General features: G+C 41.8%; 2 protein-coding genes across 2 annotated transcripts in view; one reads left to right on the top strand and one right to left on the bottom strand.

Annotated features, from left to right (window-relative positions):
* Window positions 1-205: 205 nt before the first annotated feature.
* mpg (N-methylpurine DNA glycosylase) lies at window positions 206-3,671 on the bottom strand. The gene is made up of 3 exons (XM_061089340.1): window positions 3,386-3,671; window positions 1,333-1,537; window positions 206-806 (listed from the first exon to the last, which is right to left on the bottom strand). The coding sequence occupies exons 1-3, from the start codon at window positions 3,572-3,574 to the stop codon at window positions 355-357; spliced, it is 846 nt and encodes a 281-aa protein (XP_060945323.1). The 5' UTR covers window positions 3,575-3,671; the 3' UTR covers window positions 206-354.
* Window positions 3,672-11,840: 8,169 nt separating this feature from the next.
* Window positions 11,841-22,047, top strand: part of rhbdf1a (rhomboid 5 homolog 1a (Drosophila)) — a 39,568-nt gene continuing 29,361 nt past the window's right edge. The window contains exon 1 of the mRNA XM_061089945.1: window positions 11,841-12,198. The gene's annotated coding sequence lies outside the window, so the exon portion shown is untranslated. The remainder of the gene's footprint in view (window positions 12,199-22,047) is intronic.

Here is a 22,047-nt window from a genome sequence, read left to right as displayed (position 1 = left end):
ATTCCAGACTTCCAGATACCTCTTGCCAGGAATCCCAGAGGTCGAGAGAGAAAGACGGCAAGAAAGGGAAGACTCTAAACATGAGACGGTCTGTTTTTGCTCTGAAGGAAGCAGAGCGTTCCAAAACATCTGTGAAACCACTGACAAGAGAATTGTCCAAGTTTGAATGTTTATTAAAAAACACAGATGGAAGAAAGAAGATCATGGTTTTTATTTTACCATCTTGACCTAAGAATTTAAAGATCAAGATGATGTAATGGAGTTAGTGGAGAAAATTCTGTAGTTTTTATTCTACTTCATTGGTGAAGTCCACAAAGGGAACAGATGTAGGAGTATCTTTCAGGAATCCTCCTGTTAAGTCTTTTTGACATGGTTCGCTCCTGTGTCAGGCTGAACATCTGACGAACCTAAATCATTTATTACATTTCCAGACCGAGGCTGTTTCTCTGCCTCTTTATTCAATACACTAACACAGGGGTGCCCTCGAAGATAAAACCGCCATGGCTTCTTGGCCCATTCGCCATGGGACTCGATTCCAACACGTGGTGCTGATACTATATTGTTAGTTTCTGCTGGACTTGTGTTGGGCTCCCCTTCCAGCCACACCTCTGGATCTGAGGCCATGTCTCGACAGTCAAAACATTGCCGTATATCTAGAGCTTGGGACAGCTTGGAAGGCCCGTTGCACAGCTCTTTGTCCTTAAGTTGTCGCGCGCCCTTTTTGCGCCTGGTTGCTCTCAGCCTCCTCATGACGGACTGACCCTGTAGGGGCTCGACGGAGCGCAGCAGCACGGCAGCACCCTCCCCTGTGGACAAAAACAAACAATATACATAAGTCTGCATGGCTCCACTTCGTCTCCTTCCTTTTGCCCTTTACCCAGCGACAATAGAAAACATAACTTGATACACACAGTATCAGTCTAACGTCATACTAATGATGAACACTTCGAAGAGAAAGCATTTTTGACTCCGTTCTATAAAATAAAATAAATTTGCATGCATCATCTCTTCAACAGGCTCCTTCCTGCGGTGGTATTTTGCAACAGTGGGTTGCTTTTTGCCAGTAATGTACATGCAGTATGTGGTCCATCACTGAATGAAAACCAGCATGCATTCTATTTTAACTTCAGCTCTACACCCAGGAACTGATTGTGCAATCAGAGCTATAGGAGCAAACACGTCCTATTTGAAGATTAAAATGTGTTTCCTTTAGGCGTAAAAAGCCTCAATGACATTTAAAAAAAAAAAAATCAATTAACCCAGAAATGCAGCCTGAGAGATAAAAGCTTGCACATACGTTTAAACAGTATCTGTGGTGTCTAATGTTTTTACCTTCACTGGACACATTCATGCAGAGGTTGATGCCATAAATGGTATACACATAAATTGTGCCTGGCTTCATGAACATGGCCGTGTTCCTAGTTGTGCGTTTGCCTCCGGCTGAGTGTGAGGCTTGGTCCTCTCCACCCAGGTAGGCTTCGGTTTCCACTATTCTCCCTCGCAGCTCAGTGCCATCTGCACACCTGCGGACCAGCACCTGCAGGGATAAGGAATGAGGCAGATTGTGTTTATACCCATCATTGATCAGCTAATACACTGAGGGTTAATTGACAACAAGGTTCATCATCCATTTAGCAAAAATGGCACGAAAAAAACTTGAATAAAAAGTTATTTATAATAAAGTTTACAGTTTATCTATACAATATCAAACCTCAATCACTTTTTTTGTCATAGCGACTCGACAATTAAATCTTACGATTAATGCCAATTTTGTTAAGTATTGTTATTTTGCCTGAAATATCAGTAGTTGAAATTGTTTACTTCATATTCTATCAGCCCCCAAAGAAAATGCATATTGGTCAACCTTTTATTTTACAGGTCAAACATTTGATTGAAATTATGAAATAGTCACACTATAGGGGATTTGACAAAGCAGCAAGGGGGTAGGGAGGAATAAGAAAGTAATATTTAAGTAGAAAAACAGCAATATAAACATAAACAGGATATACACAATGTAAATAAACGCACAAAAATATTGAAATTGCACAACAGTGGACATATGGCACTGACTAGATGAAGTTACACCTGAGTTGAATCAGTGCTGGTTGTAAAGTGTGACAGGAGCAGGAAGTAGCATAAGAAAGTAAGTTATTACTTGTAATTTATCTGGACCTGGATGTATTTTATTGTTACCTTGGGTTTTGTAAGAACATTGAGTTTATGGTCGACAGTGACAGCAGCTGTGTTACATCCACAGGTCGGACAGACGCATTAAAGGAGCCCCCGCTCTATGGAGATATTAGAGCAGGGGCTCGTGATATTAACTACATAAAATAACAAAAACGTTTGGAGAAACTTTATTTGAAGAGTACTTTGAGTTTTTAGTGTCACTTTTATGAAGGATGCGGAATTTATGACCTGTAGCCACTATAGCCAGCCACAAGGGGGTACAGGTCAATAACGTGTTTGTTATTTTATGTAGTTAATATCACGATAATCCATGTCCAAGAGTCCATTTCCCCAGATAAGATTTATTTGTTATTTGCCACTATAAACACACTCTGACCTCCTCGAGCTTTTATTTTTTCTTACTTCCTGTTACCGGCATTTGAATTTGCATATTAGTTAAATATTTAGTTTCACCCGAAACATTTAGATTTAACATTTAGATTTAACATTTAGATTTAGATTCAGATTTAACATTTAGATTTAACATTTAGATTCAAATTTAACATTTAGATTTAACTAGGGCTGGGCAAGTTAACTCGTTTTAATCGAGTTAACTCAAGTGATGAGTTAACTCGATTGTTTATCCGCCAATTATTTTCTTTTTTCCTGTTCTGCAGCAGTCAGCAACAGACTCACAAAATAAAAGCCTGACTTTCACAATAAAACAATAAATAATCAAACCTGAGTTAATGCGAGATAAAATAATTAATCGAGTTAACTCATCACTTGAGTTAACTCGATTGAAACGAGTTAACTTCGAGTTAACTCATCACTTGAGTTAACTCGATTGAAACGAGTTACCTTCCCCAGCCCTAGATTTAACATTTAGATTTAGATTAAACATTTAGATTTCACATTTAGATTTAGATTAAACATTTAGATTTGATTTAACATTTAGATTTAGATTTAACATTTGGATTTAAATATTTAAAATATCTCTTAGTTGATAAATATTGTTGTAAATGTGCAAAAAAGTGACTCTCAAAAATTCACACCAGTTTTTTAAACATGGTTTGAAGCTAATTGTGACATAATGTTGCTGTTATTTTCAGCTGCTTTACAAACTGCTCCACTGTCTTCTACCAAAACTCCACATGCATCGGATGCTCCTCTGCAGAGCATCAGATCTTCTTCAGATGAGGTGTCAGTCACTTACCTTTCCCAGGATTGCTTTAGCCAGATTGATACAAGGCTGCTGGAAGAACTCCTCTCCCAGTCTGAGCTGCAGGTCATTCCCAGTTAAACTCCCACTGCTCTTCTTCTCTTTCTCCCCTGTCTGCTTTTTACGTTTATTTACATCTTTCACTCCCGCTACAGCCGCCCTCTTTCTCTTCCTGCCTGCCATCACGTCTTTCAACCCCACTGTTTACCACCCTGTCTCTCTGGAAAGTCAGAAACGCGTTTCTATTGTGTGAGAGAGTGTTGTAGCAGTTAGCACCGGAGCTAGCACACCGGAAGTAAATGACTGGTTTGGATCTCTTAAAGGAGCCGCGCACCCTTTTTCCTGGAGTTTATGAATCTGTGTTCGATTATCGATCGATGGAGAAGTAATATGGAGGACCATACATGACATAAGTATAAATAAATAAATAAATGTAGAAATAAATACAGAAATAAATAAATAAAAAAGGAAATAAATAAAAATACAGAAATAAATAAATAAACACGTTAATAACAACAGAAATGTCTAAACAAATGTCTTAAATATATTTCCACATTTATTTGGAATGTGGAAGACATTTATTTAGACATTTCTGTTGTTATTAACGTATTTATTTCTGTATTAATTCATTTATTTCCTTATTTATTTATTTCTGTATTTATTACTACATTTATTTATACTTAAGTCATGTATGGTCCTCCATAAAGTAACACTTGAGCTGGTGAATATCTACAACACCTATTTCACCAAATCACTAACTTAACATTTGTCCTTATACATATGAGCCCCTGCTTCAATAACTGTCTCTCTGTCTATCTGTCTTTCTTTTGGTCTCTCTTTTTTCTGTCTTTCTGTTTTTCTTTCTAACTTTCTTATCTTTCTTTCTTCCTTTCTTTTGATCCCCATGCATGTTTAGGCTATATATCTGTTATTTAAATATGTATTGTGTCAACTTTTTACCCAATTCATTTGAATATACTCTTGTCAATATATTTTAGTACATTTTCCAAAAATATATATAATATATATATATATAGTATCAAAACATAATTAAAATATATACATTGTAGTGTTTCCCTGTTCACGTTTTCATGGTGCAAAGGGAAGATTTATTTAGATTTTCTTTTCCTTTTCTTCACATAATTCTGAAGATTTGTGACTTGTGTTGAATCATTGTTGTTGTTTTTGTTTTACTTATGTATCGATAATTATATAGAAATATTTTATATATCATTATTAGTTCACATTGCATGTTATGTCAAATACTAAATGTGGGCATTCCAAAAATATATACTGATAAATTAGGCTGAATAAACATATTTTTTTTCTCTATAGGCCATTTGTTTCTCCTGCTGCTCTTCACAGCCACACATGCTGATAAGTGTTACCTTCAGCGACCTTTTCCTGACGCTGTCCAATCTTCTCAGCCTCATTTGAAAACAGTGCCCTCTTATAGGAAGTTATATATAGAGCTTGTGTGCTGATGGCTGCCTGTGCCCAGGAAGTGGATGGCGCCAGCTTGGCCCCGGGCACTGTGAGTCCATGTGGCTCTCTGGAAGACTCACAGTACGTGCCATGGCCGTGCCACCCACTGCTATTTCATGAGCGGAAGTAAAAGTTTGCTGAGCTGTTACTCGTAGGAACTCTGACCTTAGAGCTCGTGACTGTAGTGATTGTTATGAGAATGGATGTGAAGACCAATAGATGAATGAGTAAATGAGGATGAATTAATGGTGATAAGTGTTTGAAATAGATTTGATTACTTGTACTATAGTGATTGCTGAAAAATACAAATATGTGTTTGAGATATTTTGCTGATAAAAAAAAGCTAAACTTGATCAGGGTAAAAAAAAAAGGGGACTGCAGATGAATGTTTTGTAAAACATTATAGCCTAATATTGCTTTGTGTTTTTTATGCGTTTAACTATAAATTAGGTAAAGATTATGCAAACTTTTCCTGTGGAGATCCTGCAGAGTATTTTGTAGCTGCAGTTTGAGCCGTTGAAGTTTAGGATTCGAATTCTGTCTCTTATCCTAATGTGTTTGTCACTGTTGATACTGTAAAGAGGCTTCACATCCTTATCCACATGTTTTGACCTGAATTTAAAGATTGATGGTCTGTCTGTTCCCCCTGTAGCTTTTACTCTCAAAGCCCAGGCCCTCCTCTTGTTGTGATGTTCAGCAGCCTTGTTTTTCTGCCTGTTGGACTAAGTACTCCTCCCCAGATCGTCCGGAGCTTTAGCTGCAGCATGATTTCAAACACATCCCTGTCTAATGGCTGACTGGGAGTCTTCTTCTGCAGCTGTGTCGGGGCATTGCAACTTTTTTGTCTGTAATAATCTGAAAAAAAAAGATTCATGATTAGATTCATTTCACAGACAAAAAGAGTTGCAGACAGAGGGAACTCATATGGTTTTCATGTTTGCAGAGCACATCACATGACCTGCCTACATGAGGGTCCACAGGAGTAAATAAGAGCTTGGTTTGAGGGTTGCATGGAATCATTGTTTTAGAATTTTTCTTTGTATCAACAATTATCTACAAATATATTTGTATATCAGTGTTGCATCGTATTGCATGCAAAAGTGATAAAATACATACATTTTTGCAGTTTTCATACTCTAAATACTATGCTTATAAGTGTTATACTCAGTATTGTGCTCATTATTTTTGTATTTCTGTAAACGTCTTATGTTTTTCATATCCTGTCTTTTATTCAATGAGTCAGAAAGGAAATATAATAGCATAGACAGAAATATTCCCCCTCACAGAGGCCTCCCCGCCTGCATGGGGTCGAATCATTGGAGAGATGCCAGATACTCATGAGGTGGTGTGTGTATATGTGCATGTGCATGTGTGCATTTGCGCGTGTGTGCAAGTGCATGTGTGCATTTAAGCGTGTGCGTGTGTGCATGTGTGTGTGTGCATTTGCACGTGTGTGTCATTGCAGGAACAGGTGAAGGGCACACGTCCTTGGGCCGGGGGTAAGCTGATACACTGCATCGACATAAAAAGTTCCATAAAAATTCCTAGTCCAAATATTTGCTTAGCTTGTTACCAGGTCTCATTGCACATATTCTGTGCTATATCTTATCACCTCCTTTTGTGATGTCACAAATTGCAAAACTTTCCAGTTTTTTTTTAAATTTCTGAACCACTTTAGTTAAGGATCATAAGATCAATTTATTTTTCTGTGTTATATGTTTTTTTTCTCTAATGGAAACACATGAGAAATGTGGTGCTGTAATTACAAACACAAAGAGCTGGACCGACATGACTGAGCCAGACAGAAATCTGCTGAGCCTGTTCCGTAGAAGAGCCCTCGCACGGCGTGTTGACTTTGCCGCGGCTGCTGGACTGGTGAAGGCCATTGTTTTCTCTGACTGTGTTTCCACGGCCTGTCAGCGGTGACAGTGAATTCTGGGCCGGGGCGAGTTTTCATTGTCGCTGCCTCAGATAATCTTAGCAGCCGCGGCTTGGCTGCAGTGTTGCATTCTGGACCACTTTCAATTCCTGCGGCCACCTCAGCGATAGTGACGCTGAGCGGGGACGCCAAAGACTCGTCTGTGTGCAGATGGACGAGCAGAATGCAGGCAGACTGAAAATATCTTACTACAGCATGAGTCAGAGAGTCATATTAAGAACAACTGTTTGTGTGCTGCATGTGATATCATCTCTTCGTGCTGTGTTTAGAAAGGAAGTAGCTAATATTTGTTTTTGATTTCCACAGTGACTTTCAATTTGATTTAGCTTAAACATTAAGCTATGAATATATATATATCCATGTGCTGTATATAGTTCCACTACAGCGACAGACTGGCACTGCTATCTTTGGTTGTATAAAAATATGGTTTCAAACATGTGACATAAATGGACCGACCAAAATGATATCACAATTTTTTTCCGGTGTTGTTTATGATCTGAATAGACTGAATACCAGTTTGTCAGTGCAGACACAAGCTGATTTTAGACATGCACTGAACTCTCCACCGGAGTTTTTTTGCGTGTGTGAGAACCTCCACAGTTTCTGCGTACTTTCTCCGCCTGGCCCTCTGATATAAAGTCCTCAGAAACCCGAGAGGAGCCGATGTGATGAGTCCTGCCGGGGATTTGATGCTGTTGTGAAGGCGTCTGAACGGAGAATCTCCTGCTGCGATGTCAATGCTTGAAAAGCAAACTCTGGAGAAAATCCAGACCCAATTCTCTGGCGTTCTTTCGCAGGTCATGTCTGAAAACAGCAACACAAGTTTTATCTTATTATCTTATTTTCATTTTCACCCATGGACCGCATGTCCGAAGATAGAATGGTTCTCAATAGATCAACAGCAAGGCCAAATAATCGCACACAAGATTGTTTATTTGTGACAAACATTTTCATTTAGACAATGGAGGCTTTTTTCTTACAGCTATCAGACATCCTCGGTGTTTGCTGGGATTAATTATTAATTGATTAATAAATGATTCACGGGTCTCTTTTCTTGTTTGCTGCATATAGGTGTGGTGTGTGTGCTGCACAGGTGGCTGGCTCTCACATAGAGGAGGGGGGTGGGGTTTGGGGGGGGGGGGATTATCACTATGTACGAGACCCGGTTCACACAGCGACAAGTCTGAGATGTGCTCAAGCTGAAACCAAGGTTTTCTTTCTCCACACCTGCGATCTCATGCTCACACTGTTTTTACAAATATGCTTTTGTGATGTATTGGTGCAGTGGTTCCCAAACTAGGGGTCAGAACCTCCTGGAAGGTCGCTAGACACTGAAGGAGGGTCGCAGGTTGATTTCTAGAAATCCATTTCATTTTAAAAACAATTCTGATTGCTTTTATTATTAAAGTGCAGAGAGTCAGTGGCAGTTTGAGGGTCATGTTAGTAGATCATTCAGCCTTCCAGCTGTGTTGTGTATTGATTAAGCTTGTGCTGATATCTCCAGTCCCATGACCTTTCTCTGTCTGCTCTGATAACAGGCGCCTTGTCTCCGCTCACACCTGTGGCTCCGAGAGGAAACCAGCGTCGGGTCATGCAGGCCGGGAGAGACAAGGGAGAGAGGATTTTCACCAGCTTTATCACAAAAACAAGGGATTACGAATCTCAAAACGACCACACAGTGAAATCCTTCTTGCTGTTTTTCATCTCTTCAACAGCCTCCTTCCTGCGGTGGTATTTTGCAACAGTGGGTTGCTTTTTGCCAGTAATGTACATGCAGTATGTGGTCCATCACTGAATGAAAACCAGCATGCACTCTATTTTAACTTCAGCTCTACACCCAGGAACTGATTGTGCAATCAGAGCTAAAGGAGCAAACACGTCCTATTTGAAGATTAAAATGTGTTTCCTTTAGGCGTAAAAAGCCTCAATGACATTTAAAACAAAAAATCAATTTACCCAGAAAAGCAGCCTGAGAAGATAAAAGCTTGCACATACGTTTAAACAGTATCTGCCTCCTCTGTAGATGTGGTAAACCACGTCGCCCATGAATGAGGAAAAAAAACCAACCTCTTCACCCAGAGATAATGGCCTCCCCTCCACTTCTCTGCTTGGTCGAAGGAGAGGAAACCGTTTATGGAGCATCTGACAATGTCCTCTTGGTTTAACGCTGCCCTTGAACTCAACCCTTTTATCTGCATCTGATGGATGGGGACTCAGGGGCCCTCGGGTGCTCCTCCAGGCCCTGCGTCGCTTCCTCAATGCTGCCTTTGCCCCGGCTTCAACTTTCCTCAGTCCCCGAGGGACACTTCACCATTAATTACAGTGACTTTGTGGTATATCAATCAGGGACCCCTGGTAGGCCCCTGAACGGTCTTTACATACCTGAGTGTACGTGAAATGGTCGATGAAGAGCGATAAACTCGTTGCTACAGTTTAAATTCGAACTGATGCGTAATTTAGGAGCGGGTCTCAGAATCAGCTCGATTTGCGGCGTGGCTATCAGTCACCCTGGCAGGGAGGAAACCCGTGGGTGCAAGGGGAGAGGAGACTCCAGCTGAGGGGAAACACTGAGAAGCATTCGCAAGACCATGTTGTTGTGAGACCCGTCTGTAGGAAATTTAAGTTTGGTGATGCAGTGATTGGTAAAACCAGGATGACACCTGCAACAGATTTCTCCTATATTCCTTTGATAAAGGATCTCAATAATGAATCCACCACTTGCAAAAGTTGTACTGCTCATATTTTTTCTAGATCTACTAAATAAAAAAGGAGTCAGCCTCTCTTATGATCCCTGTTCCTAGACACAAAAACAAATCATGGGCTCTGTCAGCATGAAAATGAGACCATGTTATGTCTTCCTTTAGTTTTATAGCAGAAAAGAGCCGGCTGCCTCGCTCGGGGGAGAGTGTCTTAATGGAGAAGTGCATGAAAGCAACCACGAAGGAGACGCTTTCCAGGAACATGAGCCTCTTGTGCCCTGAAACCTCATCTGAGGAGAGCTGTGTACATGGTGCCCCTTGTCAGCACCTCAGAAACCATCGGCTTCCTAACATCCATCTCTCTCCTGCAGAATATTCCCAGGTGCATCTGAACTTTCACTGAAACTATGATGGAATGCACCTTTTTGGTCTTTTCATTAGACACAGCAGGAGCAGGAGCTACAGCAGCAGCAACAGCAGTGTGTTACCTGGTGCAGTAGAAGAGCTCTATCTATCCATCTATCTATCTACTTATCCATCTATCTATATATCTGTCTATCTCTCTTTGGCTCAGTAAACAAAGCAGAGCTGTATAAACTTCACTGAAACTGAACGTGGTGAGAGCACAGAGTTCATGTGCGGTTAACCTGCTGATCACTGATATCATGTGATGTCTTGATTATCTCTGAGTCATGTGGCAACATTGCACGGTTCATCCATAAGTGGAGACATATTTTAATCTTTCTGCAATCCGTTTGTGTGTGTGTCTATATATATATATTCCTTTGGCCTGTTGACAATTTGTATTGTTGTTATTGATTGTACAATTATTGATTTCAGCTTCAGTCACACAGGTAGGTACACTGATATCTTATTTTGGGGGTTATTTCAGATCCTGATGCTCATTAATCTTTAGAAAATCTCAAACTTGGGTTTAAGGAGTTAGTCGAGGAAACGATACACAAATTTGTTTGATGAGAATATGCAGACGGGAGGGGCAGTTGTCAGATTTCAAAGCTTGGCTGATTTATGTGAAGGTGATGAATAATGGATGGTTTTCTGTACGGCATGGGCTCACATATGTATAATGTAAATGTAGAAGTATATATTCTCCAAACTTTGATTCAGTTGCAAAAATCACAGAATAGGAATGTACCATTTATCATAAATGGTACATTTTGCATCATTAATGTACCATTTATTCATCAATTTATTTTGAAATGATCTTTGTGTGAAGTTAGTTTTTCAATTCTGTATACATAACACATGTACAAGGCCCATATTAGTGAATATAGTGACAATTGATGACTGATTTTTTACGTAATTGGATCTTAACCTCTGGAGTTCCAAAATCATCTACATTATACAAATTCCTCCACAAATTGTTATGTGTTTATGTTTTTTAAAAACGTGGGTTGATTTTGGTTTATCCTCCCATTTAAGAATCTCTCTGTATATTCTTTGTATATATAAGTCTATGTACACATATTTATACATGTGTACATGTTATAATTATTAAATGACTATTATTATTATATATACTGTTGCTGCCATCATATCATCAGTACTATTACCATCATCTTGCCACTGCACCTTATCTACCTATTTATCTTGTGTTTCTGTTTTTATTCCTTCTACCTCAATATTTTTTATTTTATTCTATTGTATTGTATTTTATTGTATTCAAATATACCGGCTGCTATGACGACTTAATTTCCCTTCGGGGATGAATAAAGTTATCTATCTATCTATCTATCTATCTATCTATCTATCTATCTATCTATCTATCTATCTATCTATCTATCTATCTATCTATCTATCTATCTATCTATCTATCTATCTATCTATCTATCTATCTATCTATCTATCTATCTATCTATCTATCTATCTATCTATCTATCTATCTATCTATCTATCTATCTATCTATCTATCTATCTATCTATCTATCTATCAAATAACATCATCATTATTATTTTTCTTCTAACATCAAATCCTTACGTGTAATTCCCCTGTGGAGACTAAGTCCTGGATCAGCGTTGGTGTGTGGACCACTCTGGATCACAGAGCTTGTTGAACCCTGGTTTCTGTCCCAGGACCCCCCTCTGGGTCTGGACCCGAATATCGCTTAGTCACCGGCGCTCACCGGGAGCAGCAGCGCCCCCCTGTGGACGCACCGATTGGTTCGCTGATCTCGACGGGCTTGCCTTCGCGTCTCCAGCCCAGGGCGGGGCTGACAGACTCTCCAGCAAAACTGAATTGGGCTACAACCGGCAGGGGAGGTGGAAAAAACAAGAAACTTGCCCCGGGTCGATGCATGGAGCGCTGTGGGAAAGCTCTGTGCGCAGCGGGGAGCCAGGGAACCGGACGGCAGGTCCCACAGCTCGGCCACATCCTCCCGGACTGCCTGAGCTGCCGGTGCGCTGCTGACTGACTGACCGGATTGGAACCTACCACCAGGGCACCGGGCTTGGCTTTAAAAGACACACACATTCACAGAGAGACACACACAGTTTACACATCTGCAGGGTGGACAACGAAGACGCGCGTTTGATTCCTGCGCCGCTGTCAGGATGATGTGACAAACCGCTGGAGACACATCTGTTCACCCGGATCTATTTCTTGTTTTTAATTCCCACTCCCCGTGTTTCCCTGCTGGGGATCGTCCGAGCTGCTGGTGATAAGGGTGAGTTGTTGGATCGGTATTTCTCCACTGTCTCCTGCGGGTCGCCCCATACGGAAGGCGCTGTTAACGCGTCGTGACCGAGGAGGATAAACGAGCTGGTGTACCGGTGGACTGGATCATGGGGGGGGAACCCTCCAGATCCAGAGTCAACTTAGTGAGCAGAGCATCATTTATTGTAGTGGAGTTCTCCTATAGGGGACGTCATGTGGTCTCAATGGGGGTGCAACAATTATAGGCCCTGTCACCTTTTTAAAAAGTGTTGAGTTGGAGGTAATGAGTGTAATATCTGTAAAATGGGACACAGGCTGAAAGGATAGATTACTTTTTTTTTTTTAATGTAACTTGAACTCGACTGATATTGGGGGGGAATTACTTTAATTAGAGCCAGACTTCGTGTTTCCCTTATCTCCTGCAGTGGGAGGATGATGGAGGAAGGAATGCACATAGATGACTGTTGAATAGTCATGTAACAGATCATGTCACACCATGACCTCAGTCCTCCTCCGACTCCTCCCTCTTCAACCTTCTCCTGCTACTCGCCATCATCTTCTTCATGCTTGTGACACGGTTCCTCTTTCTATATTCAAATTTATCAATCAAATTTTATCTGTACAGCTCATATTCACAAATCACAATTCGTCTCATAGGCCTTTAACATTGTGTGACATCCTCTGTCCTCAACCCTCAACAAGAGTAAGGAAAAACTACTAAAAACACTTTTAACAGGTAAAAATACGTAGAAACCTCAGAGAGACACATGTGAGGATCCGTCTCCCAGGACGGACACAAGTGCAATAGATGTCAAGTGAAGGAAAACATCATTGGGATTTAAGTTTTTTAGCAGCATCGATGAGGGTAAACATTTTTGAAGGATAACTTCAATACTATATGTAAAGCAGTCCTGATTAACAGAAGGCCACATGCATGCAGGTTTCACACAGTTCATGGAGACCATTGATGAAAAGCCTTTGACTGCCTTGGAAACCGAGCGTGTTCTTTCCTCCTCAGGATCTTTGTTTTCTTCTGAGTTGTGGCTTCGACACGGCGGTGACTCAAAGTGACTCACGTTTCTCACAAAGGGGGGTGGGGGGGGGCACTCATTCCATCACGTGTGGAGGGGCCCACCTGAACATCTGGAGGTTTGACTCATCAGAAGTTTGAAGAGCATCTTAAACTTCAGTGGTGTTGACAGGGTCAAAGGTCACGCGCATACAGTTTCCTACGAACCCTGGGCAGTGAAACCGTAACCGTACTGTATTAGAAACTGCTGAGTTATTTTGGCAGACGGGACACAGGAGCACATGGCCTGGTTTGTGTGTCCAGTGTTCCTGAAACCTTATCACACACCCAGGGAGTGGGGGGGGGGGGGGACCTTGGCTCAGGGTGATGTAACCACACCAATAAAGCAAGGCCCGGTGTGTGATAGTGGCAGTCATGCTCATCTCCTGTATCTCCTCCAACTGGATCCCAAGGAGAGTATTCCCATTATGTGTGTGTGTGTTGTGTGTGTTCATGTGGGTGCATCGTGCTCGGAGGTGGGAGGAGCTTTGCTCTGCTGAGGCAGGTGGACCATCCAGTCCCTGCCTGTGGTGACCTCCTGGTGTGTTAGTTTTGTAAGGGGGGCTGCTGAGGGGGCCGCACTGTAGTCTGTCTGCATGACTCATGGTGTAGGTCTGTCTGTCAGTCTGGCCAAGTGCTTCCTGGTGTGGCCTTCACACGAGCCGGGCTTTTACTCTCAGTGGCTCAGTTATCAACAATCAGTGACTGGAGTTCGTCACTTGATTTCTTCGCCACCCGTCACACAGACACACACTGTGCATCAGCAGTAGGGATGGGGGGGAAAATTGATTCAGTTACAAATCGCGATTCTTGTTAATGACGATTTTATATCGCCATGCTGCCTCCCAAATCGCCTTTTAAAAAACAACATATTTATTGGTTTATACCGGGGGGATATATTGGGGGAGCAACATCCCCCCAGAGCATGTTGACCAGCTCTTGTTTTTGCACAAGAATCTAAACATACCCAAGCACTAGCTTTGCATCGCCTACATGCAAACAACAATAGCCTACTTTTTGTTTATTTCAAAGTTTATATTTTAAGTAAACTTTTATTCATTCTATTTAATTTACCTTTTATTTATTGTTTAAAAGTAGCCTAAGTGTCATACATTTCTTAATCTGTCAGTTTGTGTGCAGTTGACAGGGGCTATACAATAATAGGGCACATTTTTATTTATTTTCTCTATTGGCTGCCCGGCAGTCATTAAGTTAATGTTAATATTTGAAATAAAACTGGTAAAGCTCCAAGTGAATTTGACTGTGTTGTATTTGAAGGAATGATTCAACATTTTTCCATCGTCCAGTATTTAAAAAAATCCCAGGATATCGTTATATCGAATCGCAATACTTACAGAATCGCAATACATATCGTATCGCCACCTAAGTATTGTGATAGTATCGTATCGGGAGCTCCCTGCCGATTCCCGTCCCTAATCAGCAGTGATATTTCACACACGCTCGTCTAATCGCTTCAAGATGATTTATCCTCACACAGAACACAGTTGTGCTCTTCTGTAGATTTGATGCTCTGCTGATGAGATGACGCAGGCCTCACACACAAGGCCGCCATAGATTTCCAGGAAGAAGAAGTCTGCCTGTTTCCAGAACACGGGTGTACACTCTCAGTGATTGTTGGTCATTTTCTCCAGGGTCTGGACAGACCTCTGTCAGCGTCACTGGGCTGAACTGTTCCATGTGTGCTGAGCACATGCTTCTCTAAATAGCCTCGGGCTGTTTCGTCAGCAGAACACATCTGTGTCACGAGTCAAAAAATCTGTTCACTTGAAGTTTACTGAGCAGGAAGAGCTTTGTTGTGACTATGTGTTAAACTAACTAAATATTTAGATGGTAGCTGCTGTATTAAAATGCATTTGATTTTATCTTTAATATTGAAAGACACTTATTTCTTATTGGTAGATATATATATATATAAATATATTGGTATCCATCATTAAGGAGAATCTGGTGATTCTACAAGGTTTTTCATATTCTGTTTGATCATTATTTTCCCTGAGGCAAGTTTGAATATCAATTCTTATATCGGCTTTGGAGCCTGATCCATTTATCTGTTGGTCAATAAAAATGGGCAGATATGAGAATTTAACAGACACATTGGAATCTGTTTTGTTTGCCGATATGCAGCAATATGAAAGTCTCATTTTACAGACTAAAGAATGCATGTATGTTTATTTGGTAAATCAAATTCTCAATATTTGGTTCCATCTGACTTTTGTTTTTCTTTGCTTCATCATATTTTACCTCCAAAAATCCATATCCTCTACTCTTACTATTCCTTTTCACTCTGCTCAACTGATTCTTCCTATGAGCAAAATATTCAAACACAATACTTTATTTTTTTTATGGCTGCACCATTACAGCACAGGGAATCATTAGGTTGTATTTAAAAGTCCCTCTGGATAAATCCAGCCTTTTACATTTGACTCAAATTGAAACTACATTTCTGTGGCTTTTTAAAAGTGCTGCTCTACTCAATTGAAGAGGATAAATATTTAAACCCAGTGTCAGCAAACACTTAATGACTTTCAGTATCATTGAGCTATATTATAGATTTGTCAGAGCCTGTCATCTATCTGTCATCACAGCCGACATCTGCTCTGTGAGAAACCCGCCACGGTTCCTGTCTCCAGGGAAGAGTTGTTCGTGTGGGGCACGGCAGCAGAGGTCAAGCATGTTAACCAACTCGTTCTGCTGCTTTACAGACAATACGCCTGATTTCCTTCTAAATATATTGGTTACGACTGCTCCCACTACTGGGCTCAAACAGACATTAGCTCCAAAAAGGCATGTCAGGTATGGTTTAATGAGGGACTGGTGGGGAGAAGCAGCCCACAGGCGATGTTCGGTCTCGTCCCCGCAGGCGCTCGCTCAGCTCCGACTCTGTTTGACTTGAATGCGGTCACGGTTTTGACTGAGCTGTCAGGACCAGGAGCAGTCATTCTTCTAATGTGGTGTTTGTGGAAACACAGAAACCAAGTTGTGTGTCTGGTTTCTGCAGTGCATGTGTCATAAGGAATGTAAGATGATACATTGTGCCTTGTCAGTGATGGAAGGAAACAAAAAAAAAACCAACAAAGCAATGTATTGGTTGTTGTGCATTCATTTGAATTCTACAGGATGTCAGGTGTTTGCTTGTGCAGACCATAGATATCATATATAAAGGCTAGATGTCTCGTTCGACGGAGCCGGACGTCACCACATGGCGGCCATCTTGCTAGGGGGTAAATAACCATCAATTTTTTAACTGATTTTTAAACGATCTGGTTTGTTATAAACGTCAGAGATGTAGTTATGACACTGAATAAATTATTCAATTTTTTTAGAAAATAACATAATTATTCATAAGTATGCTGTGTCATATCTACATCGTTGACGTTTATAACAAACCAAACTGTTGAAAATTGAGCAAGTTATGGTTATTTACCACTACCAACACAATGTTATGGGTGAGCGAGTTGCCCCGTAGCAAGATGGCCGCCATGTGCGGACGTTCGTCTCCGTTGGCCGGCAACGCAGACGAGACATCTAGTCTTTATATATGATATCTATGGTGCAGACCACCATCCCACTGCTGCTTGCAGGACACTGGGTTCTGCACCGATCCCCTTGGTGACGGCTTGGGTGTGTGACTCACAGCCGCTGCTTCCAGTTGTTTCCATCCCATGACGTCTCGGCGGTGGCATGATGCAGCGGCAGCCATGTTGGTGAAGTCAGCTGTGATGTAATGCTGTAATGCAGCAGCAGGGCTATTTCAGGTCTACCTCTGAGCCTCGGAGGCCTTGGTCTGCCAGCGTGCCACCCGGCCCTCCTCTCAGTCAGCAGTTCATTTGTCATGAGCCAGACGCCGATACATGAAGCGGCATCCACACAATTTACTAGAAACCATTGACGCACAGGTTCGGAGAAAAGTTGGAGGCGTGGTTGCAAAATTCCGGGAATATTCAAAGTTGGAAACTTTCCATGGGAATTAACGGGAATTAATGGGAATAAACGGGAATATACGGGAATTAACGGGAATTAATGGGAATAAACTGGAAATGTTGTGGGTAATTTATACTAACTGTATTCACCTTGTCATATACAGACATAAATATAAACATTTTGTTTTGTCATAGGCTGATTTGAGCCCTGAGGAAACTTTGGGCACTTGACTATATGCTTCTGCATCGTTGTGTCATTCTTAACATAGGTCTTTGCACAGTATTTGCAAATGTACACAGCCTTTCCTTCTACATTGGATGGGGTGAAATGTCTCCACACATGAGAGAGTGCACGTGGCATTGTTCTGTAGAATAAGATGAGAAAAAAGTTTGTAAAAAAACACTAATGCAATGCCAGAGGTATAAATAGTTAGCCAAACAATTGGAATCGTCTGTAAACATATTTTACAATTGATGGATAAATGAATGTAAATAGTCTAGATGAACAGATGAACAATCCTCAATCAGCATGCTAATATATTTTCCCCAGTAATATCATGGAAACTTACCTGACTAGTCCTTCACTCTACAGCAGGCCTCAATAGCCCTGCTGTAGAGTGAAGGATGCTGGGAGTTATCTGTGCATGTGATGGAAGAATGCACAGTGGAGGGTTGAAACTCAACGTTCCATACATTTTTAAAATAGAGTTTTGAATGATGTTTTTATTGCTCAGCGTTTAATTTGCGTATTTTTTTTTTTTTCAAAATTCCCAAGCTAAACTTCCCATGGAAAATTTCCGGAAACTTTCCAGAAATTTACTGGAAACGTTCCGCCCCTTTGCAACCCAAGGCGTGACTGCTGAATTGAAAATGTGGGTTACTACGAATTGTTTTCTGTCGTTTGATTGAAGCCACCATTAGACTGTAGCGGAGAGGAAAACATCTCATCTGGGTTTGGTAGTTGCAGGATGTTTCTGGTCCCACCGCCTGTCGTCTCACTGACACAGGGTCTGAAGCTGGTTAACCTCAGGGCAAAGCTCATTCTCCGGGCTGTGGGAATGCTGTGTGTTCTTTCCCAGAAGGCCCGGCAGCGCTCATAGACGAGCAGCCAGGGCTCCTTGAACTTTGATCTTCCTCTGTGAGTGCGAAGAGCTCTCAGAGGGGCGTGTCCACAGATAACCCAATAAATATTTTCTGCTACCTGGTGCCTCGAGACAGACATATACGGTATGTGTCAGGTATGTTGCAATTGCAGTGTCTTGACTGTGTGAAATCCCTTGACTGGGGATTTTATTCCAAAGCTCACACGGGCTTGTGTTACAGCAACTTGTGGAAAAGTCAACGCAGTCTCGCTCCTTGAAAAGCACTTTAGTGTTTGCAGATGACTGTTATTACTTCAGAGCCTTTTCCTTGCTTGTCCATTAGAGGAAGGTCATCCTCAATGATGAAAAGAGCTACTTAAATAGACGAGGTGAAACATCCGTGAAGGAGGTTATGTTTTCAACTGCATTTGTCTGTCTCTTAAATAGCAGCTTTACAAAAAAGCTACTTGATGGATGAGCTCAAAACTTGGCTGAAGAAAGTGGAATGGATCAGCAAAGAACCAGTTACCAATTTTCCTGGGAACAATTCCTAGATCTAGATTTTAAAAATCAGGCATATTTAGGGGACTCGTATCTATCAGTGTAATTTGGTGCAGGTTGACTGAATTTGTGGGGACTGTTGGGCCTCGGCTTGGTTACACACTCCTCTGAGTGCTGTTCATTTCAGTGTCTTAATAACAAATCATTTCCTCAATGAAGCAGATACCAGTTAAAACCATCTCTAAAGTTTCTATCTGCTCAAATGGGTTGTTCCTTGGCCCTTATCCGTATAAACAGTGAATATGTGCTTATTCAGAATCTGTAGGTGATGGACAAGAGTTTGGCCAATCACGTTAAGGCTTGGGTTGCCCACAGGTAAACACTCTGTGAGAGCATTAGAAGTGAAACTCATTGACTGAATTGCAATCAGCAATTTGCTTTGTAGATTTATTTATCTTTATGAAAAAAAGTGGAGAAACGTTCGACTCGTATGATAAAAATAAACTAGTCGAACTGTAAACAGTGTACAGTGACAGGAAGAAGAAGTCTATGACCCAGATATCTGCTGTAGCCCAAAAATGTTGGCCGTTGCCCCCGGAGGCTAATTTGTTGTCAGATGATATCCATAATCATGCATAATCCACCCTTCCACCAAATTCCATGGTAATCCTTCCAGTAGTTTTTGCGTGAACCCGCTAAGAGTCAGAAAAACAGCGACGAAAAAAAACATAACCTCCTTGGCAGCGGTGGTAACTGTAAAGACATCCACGGTGGTTTCTGCTGTTCCTGTGTGTTGTTAAGCCACATGTGTGTCGGTAGTGATAAAAAGGGATGGTCATTGGAAGATTTATATTTACAAAACAATCATTGGGCTACTGCCACTATATCTCTCCTCTCTCATCAGCTGGAATTGTAATACCCACAACACCCGCTCCCAGAGCTGCTTTCATTACATCTGCCTCGTGTTAAGACCAACTTGGGGAAGACAGCTTTCTGTTATAAGGAACCCTACATTTGGAATGAGGTCCAAAAATCTTTAAAGTTGCGCTCATTTTGTTTCATTGACGGAGTTCTGGAGTCTGGTCTCATGTACAGCTGACTTCTCCTGCAGTGACTGTAACTGCTAGTTGACTTGGCCATAGTATTTTATACTGACGAATTGTTTTATACCTTGTATTACTGTGTATATATATTTCATTATTTCATTCCTATTTATTCAATGTATTAACTTGTAATGTATCAACTTTTTTATTATACCCTCGGCACCATTGTGAATGAGGGTCTTATCCCTCAATGTGTCTTCCGAGGCTTAAATAAATAAATATTCAATCAAGTGTGCGACGGCAGCACAGTGTCAGGTCTGTTTACTTCTTCTCAGATCATTGTCGGGCCAGAGGAGCAGCTCCAGGAACACCCTGACTGATACACTATCCCAGCGCCGTTTGCAGTGGCGATGATAGTGCAGTTTTAAATAGGATAGCCCCCCCCCGACACCCCCCCCACCCCACCACACCACCCCACCACCCCCAGGGCCGCTCCACTTCCCCCCCCCGCCGACCCTCTATCTTTGGCACAGTCAGTCGTCGTGCCCGGAGGCTGTGAATCCTCATTGTGTACCAGACTGCTAAACTCAAGTTGACTGGAGCTACACACACACACACACACACACACACACACACACACACACACACACACACACACACACACACACACACACACACACACACACACACACAGTTATATCTGGACAGTTTCAACAGTCCCACCAACATCACATACCATGCACCAAACTCACTCCAGCAGCTTTCCCAGAACTGAGGGTGTGTGTTGGCCTCCTCTGCGACTTGTCTTTTACTGTTTTCTTGTTTCAGAAGAGGTGGATCTGATTCAGCGTGTGAATGCCCCTCTTTGTTTTGACTGAACTTGAACCATTTAAGTTTTTTTAATACCGCCCCTGTGCTGTTCAGGCACCAACACCTGCTGACGCTGCATCTTCTTTTTAATATCTGAAAGCGCCCTCCGTTTTGCACAAACATATTTCCGTTAATCTGATGGGCTTTGTTTTATTGTTTGTCAGTCAGGCTGATTGAAGTGGCATGGAGCCAGGCACTAGACTCGAGCAAGTACCTGATCCTGTCGCTCTCAACTTTCCTTTTCTACCGCCCCTGCCTATGTCATGCTCGTGCCAACTTTCCTTTTTCCATTTGCCAGCTGACAGGACTCGTAACGCCCCGTGCCAGGGAAAATGATGTAAAGCCTCATTTCAGTTGCCCAGTTGAACACGCCCAGCAGTGAAGGCATCAAAACCTTAAAGCCCAATATGTTGTGAAGCATGTTCACTCAGATGGAGGCAAAAAAAAACCTTGAAAAGTAATGCAAATCAGAAGTGATTTATTCCTGGAGCCTGTCGTGGTTTGTACTCCCACTCTGGGACTCGACAGTGTGATTTCTTATTTTGATTCTCTCATCTTGTTTGAATCAGACTCTCTGTCTCCTCGCCGATGTTTTATTTTCCCATCATTCGACGCTCCTGCATGACAATCTACTCCTGGGTCGTCAAACCATGAGCACAGCGAGACCTGATCCTCTGCCAAGTGTTTTATATACCCTTTAGATTCCCTCTCCTCCTCCTCTTCATCATTTCACCTTCCAGCCATGTTTTCTTCTGTATTCGTGCAGTTGTGCTAATGAAATGAAACATTTTTTTTGTTTTCTCAGAGTTTAGTTTGTGGTTCATTACCTGATGAGATTTCTCCCTTTTTGAGTAGATGAACCGTAGAACTTCAGATCAGTAAATGCAGAGTTGTCCACCAGTTTTGGGCAGAAGGAACAGATTCTGTTTCTGTTACCAGGTCAAGACTGTGACAAGAAACATACCCGGTTTTAAGCCTTGATATTTGTAAGTCCCTGTAACCTTGGGGGGGGGGAAATTGACTTTATTTCCAAAGACAAAGAGTCTGTGTTTTCTTCAGTCGCGTCAGGAGTGAGGAGGCGCCCCCCCCCCCCTCGCTGGGCCTGCGACCGTCCCAGAGGACCTGCCCCAGCCTTCCCAGTTTTCCTGTGCCTTTGTTGGGAGTTTTCCACAGATCTTTGGGCCCAGCTGCACAGCTTCATTCTTCCTTCTTCCTGCCAACCCTAATCTTCACTTCTACACCTCCCTGAGACCGAGGCTCCGGCTCTGGATGCTCCCCCGGGTGCTTCCCCTTCGACCATAGTAACCTGCATAGATCACAAGCTTGAGAGGATCATATCTTTGATGAAAGTGG

The sequence above is a fragment of the Limanda limanda genome, chromosome 17 (genome assembly GCF_963576545.1).
Source record: "Limanda limanda chromosome 17, fLimLim1.1, whole genome shotgun sequence".
NCBI lineage: Eukaryota > Metazoa > Chordata > Actinopteri > Pleuronectiformes > Pleuronectidae > Limanda > Limanda limanda.
The sequence above is the reverse complement of the archived record's forward strand: the minus strand, read 5'-3'. Positions and strand labels throughout refer to the sequence as shown.